Source organism: Pecten maximus, chromosome 13 (assembly GCF_902652985.1).
Source record: "Pecten maximus chromosome 13, xPecMax1.1, whole genome shotgun sequence".
NCBI lineage: Eukaryota > Metazoa > Mollusca > Bivalvia > Pectinida > Pectinidae > Pecten > Pecten maximus.
In genome coordinates, this window is record NC_047027.1 from 7,385,198 (window position 1) to 7,403,074 (window position 17,877).

Here is a 17,877-nt window from a genome sequence, read left to right on the forward strand (position 1 = left end):
TACATGCATATAATCACTAAATTATACATGATCAAAGATACTTATATAACATATATAAAAATATAGATACAGGTATATATAATCATATAAAATTACAATGATATACGTAACTATACACATTATATTTTATATGTACATGTGTTAGGGTAAGGGTTAACCTCAACATTAAAATTAACGAAAACATCAACACTCAATTTTAATCTATGCGCATACATATATATAGGACGTCTGTATATACTGCAAATGATGTAATGAATCTTAATACAATTTATTGATTTAATGATGAAGTAAAATGATAAAAAAAATTGATAGGAAAACTAAATATATAGGAATATACTTTGCTTGTTTTAAATGTGGAAACGCGTGTTTTGTTTTTTCAGTTAAAAAATCGCTGTTGAGTTTTTACATTCTAGAATATGTATACAATTATATTTAGTTTTGTTTATGTTATACACATACCATCATAATTAGGTATACTATATTCCTAAGTAAGTTCAAATTCAAAGATTTCATAGTTATATCAGATATATCAAAACAGAACTTTGTTGACAGTGCGGACATATATAGAGAGATGCCATACCTGTCGACACTGATGGCTGTGAGATTAAGAATGGACGCTGTACATGCCATGACGTCAGAAGCAACCCATGCGTCACACAGGGGATCACTTAGCAACCACACCTGGACTACCTGTAAATACAAAAACATAAGCCACAGATAAACATATGTAATTTAATACGTAACTATCCTGTTCTCCAGGTAAATCGCCGTGTAATATTTTGTATATGTTTCTACTATTATATACCCAGGCGTGTTTTATTGGTTACACCAGACAGAAATCGATTGTGATGACACCGTATAGACAATGACATTACGTCATGAACTGAAATGACGCAAGTAAACGTCTGTCTCAATTTAATTTTGACAACCATATATTGATTTCTATACATGTAATTAAGCTTTTTGTTATGTTACTAAAAGTATCTCAAGTCACATTTTATTTTGTATGAAATATAAAACTTTCCCCGTAGTAGTAATATCACTCGCCAAGGCTCGCATCTTACAACATTGGCAATGAAAACTCATTGATACTCGCCAAGGCTCGCATCTTACAACATTGGCAATGAAAACTCATTGATACTCGCCAAGGCTCGCATCTTACAACATTGGTAATGAAAACTCATTGATACTTCTATATGAACAACAATACAGCCATGAGATGAAGTATTAAAAGGCTAACTCATCATTTATACTAAATAGTGAAATAACTGAAAATGAAATCAGACAGGTTATTGTTAACCTCCCAAGTAATAAGGCACCTGGTTATGACAATATAATTAATGAGTACATAAAACATACAGAGTCCACATTTCTACCTATATATGTTAAACTTTTTAATGTTATTTTAAACTCAGGATGTGTACCAGAAGCGTGGACTATTGGAGTCGTTAAACCTATATACAAAAAGAAGGGTGACCCTAAAAATCTCGATAACTATAGAGGAATAACTCTAGTTTCTTGTCTCGGTAAAGTATTTACTGCTATTTTGAATTCAAGATTAAACAAATTTTCGGAAGAAATCGATTTAATTTCAAATGTCCAAGCTGGCTTTAGAAAAGGTTACTCTACAACTGAAAACATATTTATCCTGCACGCTTTGATATCTATATACCTTTCCAAAAATAAAAAAACTATTTTGTTCATTTATTGATTTTAGAAAAGCGTTCGATACTGTTTGGAGGGTAGGATTATGGAAGAAATTGTTAAAAAGCAATATCACGGGGAAAATTTTTAATGTTATAATTAGTCTTCATGATAACACTAAATCTTGTGTAAAAACTAGCAGTGTTATGACCGATTTCTTCACATGTCATGTCGGGGTAAAACAAGGGGAAAATCTCTCCCCATTTTTATTCTCGATATATCTAAACGACATGGAAGATTTTTTTATGCATAATAATGTTGACCAACTTCACTATATCGATACTCTCTTCCAAGAACGCATTGGCATATTCGTTAAATTATTTATTCTGCTATATGCAGATGACACAGTTGTCATTTCTGAAACAGCAGAAGGTCTTCAAAAAGCTTTTCAAGAATTCGAAATATATTGTAACATTTGGAAACTTAAGGTAAATCTTAATAAAACAAAAGTTGTAAATTTTGAAAAAAGAAAAAGCAATGTACAAAATGTTCGTGTTACCCTTTTTGGTGAAGTACTAGATACCCAGGACAGTTATTCTTTTCTAGGACTGTTGTTTAATTGTAATGGCAGTTTCTGTAAAGCGAGGAAAAAACTGGTCGAGCAGGCTCAAAAAGCAACATATGCATTATACAGAAAAATTAGAAATATTATATTACCAATAGACCTTCAGTTGAAATTGTTTGATGCTTTAATCTCCCCCATACTTTTATACTCGTCTGAGATTTGGGGGTTTGAAAATGCTAAGGTGTGTGAGAAGTTGCATGTACAATTCTGTAAAAAAGTTTTAAATGTTCGTAGTTCCACAGAAAATATAATGGTATATGGTGAAACGGGTAGATATCCCCTAAATGTTGAAATTAAGTCTAGAATGATAATGTTCTGGTATAAATTAATTACAGGTGAAAATAAATTATCAAGTTTAATGTACAAGCTTATACTGAATTTACATGTAAATGATTTTTCTGGTTTCAAATGGATTTCTTATATAAAGGATATACTTAATAGTACAGGGCTAAGTTACGTTTGGTTACATCAAAATAGCTGCACTATGAATAAAAATTACCTCAAATTACGGTTAAAAACTATCCTGCACGATCAATTTATACAACAGTGGTATACTGATATTGACAAATCTTCCCGTGGTAAAACATATGCAGTATTTAAAAATCAGTTCCAGATTGAAAAATATTTAACCATGCTTAAACAAAAAGATAGAATAACAGTATGTAAATTCAGAACTAGTAATATATTTCTTCCGGTAGAGACAGGGCGATGGACCGGAACGTCTCGTCAAAATAGGATTTGTCCGCTATGTTTTACTGGGGTTGGATGCGAGTACCATTATTTATTTTTATGTTCTAGTATATATGTAAATCAAATTCGTAGAAAGTATATACCTAGTTATTATACATGTAACCCATCTATTCATAAAATGAAAGGATTATTATCATTATGCAATATTAGAGTATTATCAAATCTATCTATGTTCATCCAATTACTAGAAAAACATCTAAAAAATAATATGTGAATTTCCAACATCAAATTCTAAAATTTATATAGTGTATACAGTATTGTAAAAATATTGAAATTATATGTTTTAAAACATCATGTTATATAATAAGTACTACTGTAAGGTTAAATATACCATCCTGTATTGAACGAACGCTTCATGCAGTGTACACTACAAACTTTGTCTCAATGTATGTTTCACTACTCTGTATAGAATATTATATATTGTATTATGATGTTGTAATTTTTGTTGACCTCTTGTCGCACACAATAGTGTGCCTGAGTGCTAATAAAGATCTCTCTCTCTCTCTCTCTACCAACCTTACATTTCTGTCGATCTATTTGATCTACAATACACTCCTTAGATACACTATTAAGTTCTATAATGACAAAGTATTTTGGGGTATGAAATCATCCAATTGAGTAATTCATTCAAAGTAAATCTGCAATATTGGATGCACACAATGATAAAAAGTTACTTCCTGGTTCTACACAACATGATCGGGTCATAACTTCGCCATTTCCACAGAATAGCGTAGCGGTTTCCTACAGAGGAATGAATGGCGTATTGGTGTACCTACTGATGTAGACAGATATTATTTATACGATCAGTAGACGTGATATTATTTTTTTTATGAATTACGTATTTGATCGTGACTGTGTACGGATAACATACACGTACTTTAGTCGGCGCACTCAAATTATATTGCATTTTCGAATTTTAACAAATACAGTATTCGCATTGATGAACTGGTCCGCCAAAAGTATTTCTAAATAACATTATATGCAAAAAACATTAAAGTGGAAATAGCGAAATGATAATTTAGGGAAATGCTTCTAGCGCGAAAACCACTAAAATAAGATAACCGCTAAAACAAGTACGTTAACAGCATTTCACACCTCTATATGGTTCTAGTGGACAACCTGACAAGGTTATTTATTTGTCAACATAACGCCGGAAATTCCTTAACACCACATGAAGTATATATGTTTACCACAACTGTACGATATCTGTAAATCATCACATTTCAATCGGTATTGCGCTGTAATTGACAGCCTGAAAGCTACGTTACATCTGGAGAGATCTTGATAAATAACATCCAACTAATTCTAACCATCAACGTTTCATAATTACGTCTTTGATAAATGGATATCTTAGATGTGACTTATTGCTGTAAATAAAAGTTATATAATTATGAATTTGAAAATAAATCAGTATGTCAATTATGTCTTGAATAAAACCATATTTTCTCTCCCCTGATCCTGCCAACACTTACAAGTATCAAACCATCAGGTTTTCTTTACATTATTAACCAGCGACAATACAAACCCATCTACAGGAATTTTGAAGAATATTGCGGTTTTCAAATTGTTTTCACTTCCAATTAGTATGGTATGTAAACTGTGCTAATACGTTTCCATAAATGTTTAATATTATCGCATTATAATGGTTTATGATATCTTATTTCATTAAATCCAGATAATACGTTTTACACATGTGGTCACGATTTCCTGATCCCGGTCCGGCGTGTGGCTTAACGACTCGACAACAGTGTATAAACAAACGGTAACACATGATTTTATCATTTATTGTATAATACATGTTATCTAGAACAGACTTTACGAAGGCATTCTTAAATTCCAATATGATTCGACGGTAGGTGGGGCGGGGATGAGAGTCTGTGTGATGCCAAGATACATCATCTCCATACCCGTATACCTGTCCATCATTACCAACGAACTTAAATAAATGACACCAGATAAGTATTGCTTCCGTTATTATATATTTTATATTTATCTTGAAATGAAGTTGTGCACATTTATCGATATGTCTTCACGTTGAAAAGGAGATTTCTATAATTTACCCTCGATTTTAGGGTGACGGTTCTGTTTACATGTCGGCAGTCTTTCGGTTGATTTCTATACTTTACCCTCGATTTTAGGGTGACGGTTCTATTTACATGTCGGCAGTCTTTCGGTTGATTTCTATAATTTACCCTCGATTTTAGGGTGACGGTTCTATTTACATGTCGGTATCCTTTAGTGTTATCCTATATCCCGGTATACGGGATATACTATATCCCGGTATACTATGTCCCGGTATACTATATCCCGGTATACTATATCCCGGTATACGATATCCCGGTATACTATATCCCGGTATACTATACACCAATATTCCTAAAAAGCTATTGCACCAATAAGTTTTATAACATCAATTATCCTTATGACGTTATATATAGACCTCTTTTACTAAACTCTTTCCCGGGGAAAATACAGAGGGGATGACACTATTTATGGCCGTAAGAAACATTGACAAGTGACTGATTGTAATTTTCACATTTTTTAACGATTATTTATGAACCTTTATACACAGCTATTTGCACTTTTGACAATTTATGAGACTATTTTTTCATCCTTAAAACGACATGCAATCCATACGGCTTATAAAGTGAGCAGTCGACTTTGGTTTCTATTTGTGGAGAACTAGATTTGTCTATTCTGGTAAAGTTTACGAGCAACAATAGAGGGATGACTTAAATCATATGTTTGAAATATTGATGTTTTCCTAAACTGAGAATGTCTTGTTCTGATATGCTTTCTTTATTTTATAGTTGTTACGTCGTGTTAAATTTTAGTTCCTATTATTCATGATTCAGGAAATAATGTTTATGTACTGTTAATTGATTCTGAAACCTTGTTCCGATTTTAAAACATATATATCTTATCAAGACAAGGCGGTAATGCTTTTCCATTTTCTTTATAATTCAACTTTTAAACGTCTTTGCAAATTGATATATGGCCGACTATGTCATCTCCTCCAGAAATCATAGGTTGTTGTGTTTGTGTGCATTGCCATATAAATAAAAATTCGCGAGGATTTTTGTGAAAATCCCTCAAGGCTAAACTGATTTAAGACATGATGCCATCGCAACTTGTATTGATTTTTTGGGTTATTTTATAAAGCAATACATGAAAACAGTAATTATTCCCATAGTGTTAACGGTTTGAAAAAGCACACAAACACACTAACGCTTCTATACAGGAACTTAGTAGATACAGTGTATATCGTATATTGAATTAAACTGTGGAGAACCTTCACAGAACTACAGAGGGGCATACAAAGGGCCTACAAATAAACATAGACAAAATGTTGTATTGCAAATTTATATAATCTACCCCTACCATAACGGTGACAAATCTCAACCTAGAGGAGTGACAGAAAACATATCTAACATGAAGGGTGTAATTTATGACAGTTTAATATCACCCCAATAATGGAAATATGTATTGAGGCGATCCTTTCAGAGAAACTTAATATAAATATGAGATCAGAGTTATCCTTGGGATGACGTCATCAAATACCAAATCTGTAATGTACAACAGCTAGAGAAGAGATACAATCCATATGGTATTATAGATCTTATAATGATATATAGCCATTTAGAATAGCATCCAATATGTACTGCGGAACAACAATTCAACCATTCACGTTAAATAATTGGAAACCAATTGCAACTGAACCCATCAAAACATTACCGACGACCACCTTTATATAAACATAGTACATGAATGTCATGAATGTGATGAAGAAATGAATGTATTTTTATTAAAATGTATGTCAGAGTACATTATTGAATCTACACGATATGATTAAGATTAAGATATTGTGTATCTGGTCTGATTGAGACATAAAGACTTATATATATGAAATGTTTTTGTTTAATATTGCCTATAATTGTATCATTCCCACGTTACACGGGGAAGGCTGATGAAGGCTCTGTCTGATGTCAAATCCTTTTGTATTTGCAATAAAATTTGCAAAAAATGAAATAAACATATACTTTTGAATTATTACCACGACAACGTATTATCTCTACAAACCAGTGAATACACAAACTATATGAAAAGATAAGTGAACGTCACAGATATATTGATACGGAATGTCTTTATATCGACAGGTAGCGGAAAACATCACAAGGAAAACAATGCACATATTGTCCAGATAAGTAGTTAATGTTAACACAGATATCGGTTAATAGGGTCAAACACAGATATCGGTTAATAGGGTCAAACACAGATATCGGTTAATAGGGTCAAACACATATATCGGTAAATAGGGTCAAACACAGATATCGGTTAATAGGGTCAAACACAGATATCGGTCAATAGGGCCAAAAACTGATATCAGTTCATAGAGTTAAACACAGATATCGGTTTATAGAGTCAAACGCAGATATCGTATAATAGGGTCAAACAAAGATATCGGTTAATAGTCAAACACAGATATCGGTTAATATGGTCAAACACAGATATCGGTAAATAGGGTCAAACACTGTTATCGGTTAATAGGGTCAAACGCAGATATCGGTTAATAGTCAACCACAGATATCGGTTAATATGGTCAAACACAGATATCGGTAAATAGGGTCAAACGCAGATATCGGTTGATAATCAAACACAGATATCGGTTAATAAAGTCAAACCAAGATATCGGTTAATAGGGTCAAACACAGATATCGGTTAATAGGGTAAAACACAGATTTCGGTTAATAGGGTCAAACACATATATCGGTTAATAGGCTCAAACACAGATATCGGTTAATAGAGTAAAACACAGATATCGGTTATTATTGTCAAACACAGATATCGGTTAATAGGGTCAAACCAAGATATCGGTTAATAGGGTCAAACCAAGATATCGGTTAATATGGTCAAACACAAATATCGGTTAATAGAGTAAAACACATATATCGGTTAATAAAGTCAAACCAAGATATCGGTTAATAGGTTCAAACACTGCTATCGGTTAATAGGGTCAAACACTGATATCGTTTGAATGGGGCCAAGAAGCTGAAGTATCAGTTAACAAATGTTAAAACTTGACTTAAATCTACAAGGCAGGTAATGTTGAAGAAGAATCACTTAGCCTTTCGGAACACACGTTCTTATCTATATGTCTTTTTTTGCATTTTCCACGAACATCTTTCATTTTGTTCAAGTTTGGCTCTTTTCATCGATTTTGGGTATGTAAGTGTTTGAAAATATCTTCTGTGTACGTTACCAAGGGGAAATATAATCATCCAGACATCAAATCCCACATTCCTTTTTGTCTATATTCTTTAATATATACTAACATTGTCATATTTATCATTACGACGATAATCATTAAATTGAGAGCATTAAATTGAACATATAAGAAGCGACTCGTCCATACACAAGTCGTTATTAAAGATAGGTCTAGGCATCTCGGACACTTGGTAGGGGTTTCTAAAACTTCTCACCCCTCTCTACAGCACTGGATTCGTCCTGTACTTTTCGGGGATGCCCATAGTTTGATTTATCGATTTACAGTAACAACTACAGTTTACATGTCAGTATCTCATGTTTTTACCGTTATGTATCATCCACAGTTTACTTCTGAGTTCCGCATTATCATTGCTTTGCTTGTCTTAAATTGAAATATCATGTTGCGCCCGAGGAATGTTTAACGTTGCGTCGTCTGCCCTATAAAATCTCCTACATACAAGGACAAAACGGTCACAGATATAGTCTACTCCAATTTTTCCTGCCATCAACTTCAACTGTCATATGTTAATGCTCCTGGAATGATAATTTTAATTCAAACAATGAAGACAAATTTAACTGAAAATAATACATCATCAACACATCTGGATAAATTAGATGAAGGCATCAACATTAGAAAAGGAAGAACGAATACAGAAATAATAACGAAACCATAACCCAAACTAAATATCGATTAAACAAGGCTTTGCTTTGGTTTGTTTTTAGTTCAACGTCCTATTAGCAGCCAGGGTCATTTAAGGACGTGCCAGGTTTTGGTTGTGGAGGAATGCCGGAGTACCCGGAGAAAAACCACCGGTCTACGGTCAGTACCTGGCAACTGCCCAACGTAAGTTTCGAACTTGTAACCCAGAGATGGAGGGCTAGTGTTAAAGTGTCGGGACACCTTAACCACTTGGCCACCTGCGACCCCTTTAAACGAGGCAAACACTAAACAAACATACAAATTTGTCTGATGGACAATACAGATGATAAGCATACTATGAAAATTAAATAAGAATATCTATAATAATTCCAGAATAATTCGTGCCATTAAAATTATCTTAAATAGGGTTCTAGTGAATACGAATTATTTAAAACAATGCTTCCGCGTAAAGTTTCCAGAGTATCTTAAAACAACTTGTTCGTTAATATCATATGAAAATAAAAAAAAAATGTGTAATATTCCTTATCAAGGCTATTGTACTAATAAGAAATTTGCGTTTGTGCGAGTATTGTGCAATACTATGCGATTTTCAACGCATTTATCATGTTTATATGTGTTACCCTGAAGTTTTAAATGCTCTTCGGTATTTAGTATCTGATCTCGATCAATATCTGCTACAACCTATGTGTACTAACATGGATACTCACTACAGAATCAACAATAATGTTTGGTCCGTTAAATTATTTACATGTCACCAATAAGTATACATCACAGAGAAGTACCCATTATACACACTTACACACACACTTACACACACACTTACACACACACTTACACACACATGCGTTACCTCATACACACATACTTACACACACATGCGTTACCTCATACACACATACTTACACACACATGCGTTACCTCATACACACATACTTACACACACATGCGTTACCTCATACACACATACTTACACACACATGCGTGTACCTTTTACACTTGATAAAATGTACACGCAGAACACCGACCTTGAGATTAACTTACACGAAAATCTAATGAATCATTGAAAACACTAATTACTCTAGTTTAAACAAAAGCCAAGCGAAGGCTGCATTAAGAATGTACTCATTCACCGTGCCGACCACATCAGGCAGTATAAACCATACAAGAGATCAGGAAGACGCCGATATAATGAGTTGAAATGAACACCGAAAATGTCTTGTTACACACAACATACAATGAACTCAGTGATGGTGGAATTAACGGTGTCATTAGTGTAAAACAAATCCCTGTCACAATAATGGTATATTTATAGAACAGTGCACCTATTGAACGTTCAAGGAAACAAATTAAAAATTGATACAAACTCCCAAAACGCGATGACATAGAAAAACTTGAAAAAGCCCAGTAATATCTGGAATAGAAATTCAGGAAGACAGACAAAAAGTTAAATCTAGATTTGAAACAAGAAGAAAAATGAAGAATTATATACTACTTATTATATAATCCAAAACCAAAAATATGAAAAACCAATGATAAGAAAAATCCATTATGTTATAATGCATTTGGTATATAAAGAATGAGCAAAATAATAAAGAAAATAAACAAATTTCCAATATACAAACAAACGATAAAAACCACGAAACGACAAGTGTATAAACCAAATGTTATAATATAGAAGAAAAAAAACCCAAACAAACAAACATCCTTGCAATCAAGAGAATGATAATCCACGGTTGTGAAAGATTTGTTCCAGTACCGTGTTTAGGTTCAAAACGGCATGGATGCCAATATTTCATACTTTAAAGCAAGGTCTGAACGAATGGTGTTAAACAAATACTCTATCAACAGTTGAATGAAAGTCAACCTAACTACATTTATTCGTCAACAGGATACATATGGACCAATGGACGTCAACAGGATACATATGGACCAATGGACGTCAACAGGTTACACATGGACCAATGGACGTCAACAGGATATATATGGACCAATGGACGTCAACAGGTTACATATGGACCAATGGACGTCAACAGGTTACACATGGACCAATGAAAATCATTAGGAAACATATAGACCAATGTACGTCAACAATAAACATTACGACAGAATTGTACATTGTTCATGTATATGGTTTGAGCTTAAACCTGTAACGGCTGGGATACGACGTTTAAATCGAATTTTAGCCCTATCGACAGATAGTGTTAGGAGATATCTCTCATCAAATTGGTATTAACTATGTCTTCTAGCTTCCTGGCGATCGCCTGACAAATCCACGACCTCAAAGGGAATTTAATGACAATGAAACAGCCACAGTCTGGTTCAAAAGGAGCTTGAATGGCCTTGCGAACAACGTCCTTGGGAGACACTACCCCTAACCATATCAAGCTTCTGGTAATTATTGATACCGATGTATAATTGTGGCTGTCGAGGCACAAGACGGGGCAGCAGTATACGAGGAAAAGTGTTGATATGAATCTTACTAAAACAGAAAAACGTGAATACCGAATTCAAAACTAAACATCAATTTGGACAAAAAACACACGATGAAATGTGAATAAAACTAGTTGGTTTAGAGGGATAAGCGCTTGACGCACTCATTATTTAAACAGAAGAACATAAGAACACTTTTGCACAAATCCAATCACCAATAATAAAAAAAGTCTATTAGTTGATATTTAGTAATCTATATTTCATGTTGATTTACTGGCTTTTTTAATTTTTAGATTTAATGATGGCTTTCTGTTTGATTTTGTTCAATAAATTGTCTGTAAATACTGATAGACACGTTGGTTTATTAATAAACATTGTCCATTGGATTAACCAATGTTTGTCATCCTCTATATGTATCGTTTATCTACAAATATTTACATTTGTCTGGCATTGTCACTATATAGTCTGTTAGAAAGCTCTGGCAGTGATGTACGTTTAAATGCCATCCATCACGCGCTACACTTATCAGCGTATTAATACAACAAAACCCGGAATTACAATATCCAGGATAATTAAGTTTAAAGACTAACTATTTTGTCTACATTAATTTTTATAAAAGTATGCCATTTGCGCATTTCGTTGATAATAAAATGAGGTTTATTTTTCTCAATTTTCCATGTACTATTTTGTTTGCCAAAAAGCACGCAACCCTGTTCCGGCTGTTCCAACGACTGACAAAAAAATCTGCTGACTGTCGGTAAGGCGGGAATTATGAATCTTAAATATGAATTATAGCATTTCAAAAATAAAAAAAGTAAAAGAATTAAATATAAGCGTTCAACTGTTTTTGTATGGTATGTATGACCTATTTGAATGTCAGAGCTTTGCAAGCAAACAAATCATAATGTGCTAACGCACATTATGTTGTTTGCTTGCAAAGCTCTGGCATTCAAATAGATCATAAATACCACACAAAAACAGTTCAATGCTTAAATAAAACATCTCTGTCATCCATTATCGTTTGCATTCTTGGTCTAATGAAGCAGGCAAAGAAACTTACAGAAAATGGTCATGGCCCCACACAGAACTGTTACGAACCTCAGCCATTCATGGCCTAATAAATTAGACCGAGAACCCTCCAGAATGTCTCCCTTCCATTACATAGAAACTTGTCATTAATTTCTAGCATTCATGTTTTTTTTGTGTGAATCACTAAGATAATCTTACATAACCTCTAACTAACTCTTATGAATCACATATAGAAACTTCATTCATATCATCATGAAACACAAGGGGCCGCGGTGGCCGAGTGGTTAAGGTGTCCCGACACTTTATCACTAGTCCTCCACCTCTGGGTTGCGAGTTCGAAACCTACGTGGAGCAGTTGCCAGGTACTGACCTTAGGCCGATGGTTTTTCTCCGGGTACTCCGGCTTTCCTCCACCTCCAAAACCTAGCACGTCCTTAAATGACCCTGGCTGTTAATAGGACGTTAAAAAAACAAATCATGAAACACAGAGAACCTTGTTCCAGATTCTCTTACATCAGCACCCTCACCATCCGACACACATGACAACCTTCATCAGGTCTAATGCTGCAGCTACGCTTATTATAACATATGTATGACCAATGTGATCGTATCAAGTGTTTGGATAGAGCCATTGATGTGATATATGTCGACAGGCTGAGATTCACCTCAGTCATCGACCACTGGCTCTCTGTCGGTCCGGTCTCTATAACGGAAAGATACAACATCTTTTGGGAATCCTGCAATTGTTTAAAGCAGGTGAAGACGGGATAGTACAGTATTTTTTTATGATAACGTTCACTTTTTGGTTCCTAAAGGGGAATCAATAGAACCAAAATCTCGGGACATTTGGATTTGTTAATAAAACAACAATAACTGGATACGTTAAATCAGTATAAACATATGATACAAACGTATTAACTATGACGCTTACTCTTTCTGAACACCTGGTCGGTCTCAATAGGAATCTATATTTTCGTTTATATTTTGTCCTCGTTTAATCGATTTTGTGCTTGAATTATAGATTCGTTGTCAATATATTTTTCTGCATTTATTTCAAATCGACGAAACGACGCAGAATACCGACGTAATAACGAAAACATCGATGAAACAAAGAGACATTTTGATGCAAGAAAAAAACTTTAAATTTAATATCACAAACATCCATTCAAACAAAATTCTCGTGACGGCTGCTAAACGATATGTAAATGTGTCTAACGCAAAATGCGTAAGAAGGGTCATGAAATAAACTCATCTGATATTTCAAAATTCGGCTGAAATATCAATTAATTATAATGGGCCTGTTAAACAATGAGTTTGTCAAAAAAATAACTTTGAATATATCACTAATGTAGCGTTTTGCATTGGCCAGTCGATTTTGACGTCATAATATGAACAAAAATAAATGCATGGTCACGTCATCATCACCATCATCATCAACAGGAAAAGATACCCTCCAAATCACCCTATACTTCATCTGAACCAAGTTCCCATAAAAATGTATCTTTCCATCAGCACCTCGGAGTCTTTTTCTCTTCCAACGGTAGTTGGGCAGACCATGTCAACTACATTATCACTTAAACATCACCTAAACTCAACTTCATGCGAACACTAAAATTCCAACTTGATAGAAACACTTTACACTCTATTTTTCATTTATAACACCTGTACTTGAGTATGGAGATATTGTGTGGGGACACTAGGGAAAAACTTGAAAACCTCCATATTGAAGCCGGCCGAATTGTAACAGGTGCAACTAAATTAGTAAGCATTGAAAAAACGTTTTTTATATAATCAGGCTGGGTGAGCTTATTTGACCGGAGGCAAATTCATAAATTATTCAGTTCCATAAATATCTATCAGTATACACCAGAGTATCTATATAGCCTTATCCCGAGTACTGTATCTGAAGGTCATCGGTATGATACCAGGAACTCGGACCATACTTTATTACACCAATATTGTGCAAAACCTCTTTTTATAACAGTCTTTCCTACCTTACTGTTATAGATCAGTGGAATAGTCTTCCACAAAATGTTCGCCTAAATCCGTCTACTGCTGCTTTAAAATACTATCTTGATAAGCAATACACTCAGACAATGCCCATATATTATAGTGTTGGTACCCGTAGGGGACAAATATATCATGCACGACAACAAAGAGAATGTAGTTCTTTAAATGGTCATTGATTTGCAAAAAAAAAGAAATCTCTATCTCTGTTATGTATATGCGGTCAAGACGAAGACAACAAGCATTTTTTTATTAGATTGTAGAAGATACGATCAAATAAGAAGACACTACTTTCATTGTTTGCTATATGATGTTAATCTAGAATTGCTACTTTTTGGAGACGAATCTTTTTTTATCTGATAATGAAATAATGTTTCTAGCTGTACAAAATTATATACTTAAAAACTGGCAGGTTTTCTTCAATAGATTAATATGACATAGAATCATGTATAATATGTATATTTCACCCTAAAACTTTACTTTAAGTTTAAAGTAGTGTTGTTCCCATTAATCAATGGTAAACACGTTTGCGAGTGACTGTTTGTGGAAGAATGGTGTGTTATCATGTACTGAGGTTATAAGTTGCTGTTTAGAAATGGTGATAGATTCACATAAGTGTCTGTGGCACTTGTTCCTATTTCCCAGTGTATCTTGTTCAATGTATCATTATGCTTGAAATGAAATAAAAGAAAGTTTAAACTAATATGGACAATGAAGTGACTTAATGGATTGTAATTAGAACAACATAATGGCTGCGTCCCTATGAATATGTACATACTATTTTGACATAAACTTGTTTCTGTCAAGGCTTACAAATTATCTAAAATACCTTTTAAGACTTGTTTCATGAAATATTATATCAAAATAAAAACTCGTTTAAAATTCTACATTGTATATACTGGTAAAGTATTTATCAATTTAAAAGCGAAATGTTTGTGTCCATATTCGTAATTCCCGATAATGAAATATCGGGAATATATTTTCACATATGAACAGTCACATGTTACTTCCTGATGGTATTATAACTGACATATTGGTAGATTACATATTCGTTCTGTTGACGAGGTACATTACAAATGTCATATCTTATAATGTTGGTACTGCTCAGCACCTATCGAAAATCTCGTAATTCTATTATTCTAGATAACGAGCTGACAATAACATGATAACAATTCCGACACGTCTATATAGGAATATCCATGGTAACAACAAATATATTACTAAGATGAGCGGAGAATAATTACTTGTAATACAACAAAATATTATACTGCTTTCTTTGAAAAAGTTATTGCAGACAAATTGATCAGATACGTCAGAGTTAACTTGATTTTCTCAATGTCACATTTACCTTGTCATTGAATGCAGGATAATGTAATTCTGTTGCGATTATGATTCTCTTAAGATTGACAGCCATACCTTGTGTAATAGTCGGTATACAACAGTTAAAGATTGACAGCCATGACTTGTGTAATAGTCGGTATACAACAGTTAAAGATTGACAGCCATACCTTGTGTAATAGTCGGTATACAACAGTTAAAGATTGACAGCCATATCTTGTGTAATAGTCGGTATACAACAGTTAAAGATTGACAGCCATACCTTGTGTAATAGTCGGTATACAACAGTTTAAGATTGACAGCCATACCTTGTGTAATAGTCGGTATACAACAGTTAAAGATTGACAGCCATACCTTGTGTAATAGTCGGTATACAACAGTTAAAGATTGACAGCCATAACTTGTGTAATAGTCGGTATACAACAGTTTAAGATTGACAGCCATGACTTGTGTAATAGTCGGTATACAACAGTTGAAGATTGACAGCCATACCTTGTGTAATAGTCGGTATACAACAGTTAAAGATTGACAGCCATACCTTGTGTAATAGTCGGTATACAACAGTTAAAGATTGACAGCCATAACTTGTGTAATAGTCGGTATACAACAGTTAAAGATTGACAGCCATACCTTGTGTAATAGTCGGTATACAACAGTTAAAGATTGACAGCCATACCTTGTGTAATAGTCGGTATACAACAGTTAAAGATTGACAGCCATACCTTGTGTAATAGTCGGTATACAACAGTTAAAGATAGACAGCCATAACTTGTGTAATAGTCGGTATACAACAGTTAAAGATTGACAGCCATGACCTGTGTAATGGTCGGTATACAACAGTTTAAGATTGACAGCCATATCTTGTGTAATAGTCGGTATAAAACAGTTTAAGATAGACAGCCATAACTTGTGTAATAGTCGGTATACAACAGTTAAAGATTGACAGCCATGACCTGTGTAATGGTCGGTATACAACAGTTTAAGATTGACAGCCATATCTTGTGTAATGGTCGGTATAAAACAGTTTAAGATAGACAGCCATAACTTGTGTAATAGTCGGTATACAACAGTTAAAGATTGACAGCCATATCTTGTGTAATGGTCGGTATAAAACAGTTTAAGATAGACAGACATATCTTGTGTAATAGTCGGTATACAACAGTTTAAGATTGACAGCCATATCTTGTGTAATAGTCGGTATACAACAGTTAAAGATTGACAGCCATATCTTGTGTAATAGTCGGTATACAACAGTTAAAGATTGACAGCCATATCTTGTGTAATAGTCGGTATACAACAGTTTAAGATTGACAGCCATGACTTGTGTAATAGTCGGTATACAACAGTTAAAGATTGACAGCCATATCTTGTGTAATAGTCGGTATACAACAGTTAAAGATTGACAGCCATGACTTGTGTAATGGTCGGTATACAGGCCGTGGTGATAGTGTAAGAGAAAACATCATAGGATCACTTAACGTTAGATGTACATTGTAACATTGTCATCCTCGCGGTAAGTCTCCTATCTATCTCAATAACAATAAGGGATGGTTGACAAAACATGATTGTATTTTGATTGATCTCTGTGAACCAGACTAACAAATCTAATATATGATAAGCCCCATAACTACCCATATCAATACAAATCTAATGAACTGTTTCATACGGGGGGGGCCGTAATATTTGAATCATCAACACGGGGTGGAATAGAATTTGAGGAGGTCGCATTCTGTAGTTACACATGTCAGCGCTCTGCTGGATATGGTCGGTTGATACAGGATGTCGGTAATATCTTGTTTGCCTTTTTTAACATTTGGTAATATCCGGATGTGTAGACATTTGGTAATATCCGGATGTGTAGACATTTGGTAGTATCCGGATGTGTAGACATTTGGTAATATTCAGATGTGTAGACATTTGGTAATATTCAGATGTGTAGACATTTGGTAATATCCGGATGTGTAGACATTTGGTAATATCCGGATGTGAAGACATTTGGTAATATCCGGATGTGTAGACATTTGGTAATATTCAGATGTGATATATGAACACTACATAAAATCGTTAATCAGCCAGAACCTGCCGTGATAATATTCATATTCTTTCTTTTTTGTTTGTTTGTTATAAA

At 34.0% G+C, this 17,877-nt stretch overlaps 1 protein-coding gene across 1 annotated transcript in view; it reads right to left on the reverse strand.

Moving 5' to 3' along the window:
- LOC117340862 (D(2) dopamine receptor A-like) overlaps positions 1–17,877 on the reverse strand; it is a 61,238-nt gene that overhangs the window by 6,829 nt on the left and 36,532 nt on the right. The window contains exon 2 of the mRNA XM_033902637.1: positions 581–690. Coding sequence (XP_033758528.1) covers positions 581–690 — 110 coding nt within the window. The remainder of the gene's footprint in view (positions 1–580; positions 691–17,877) is intronic.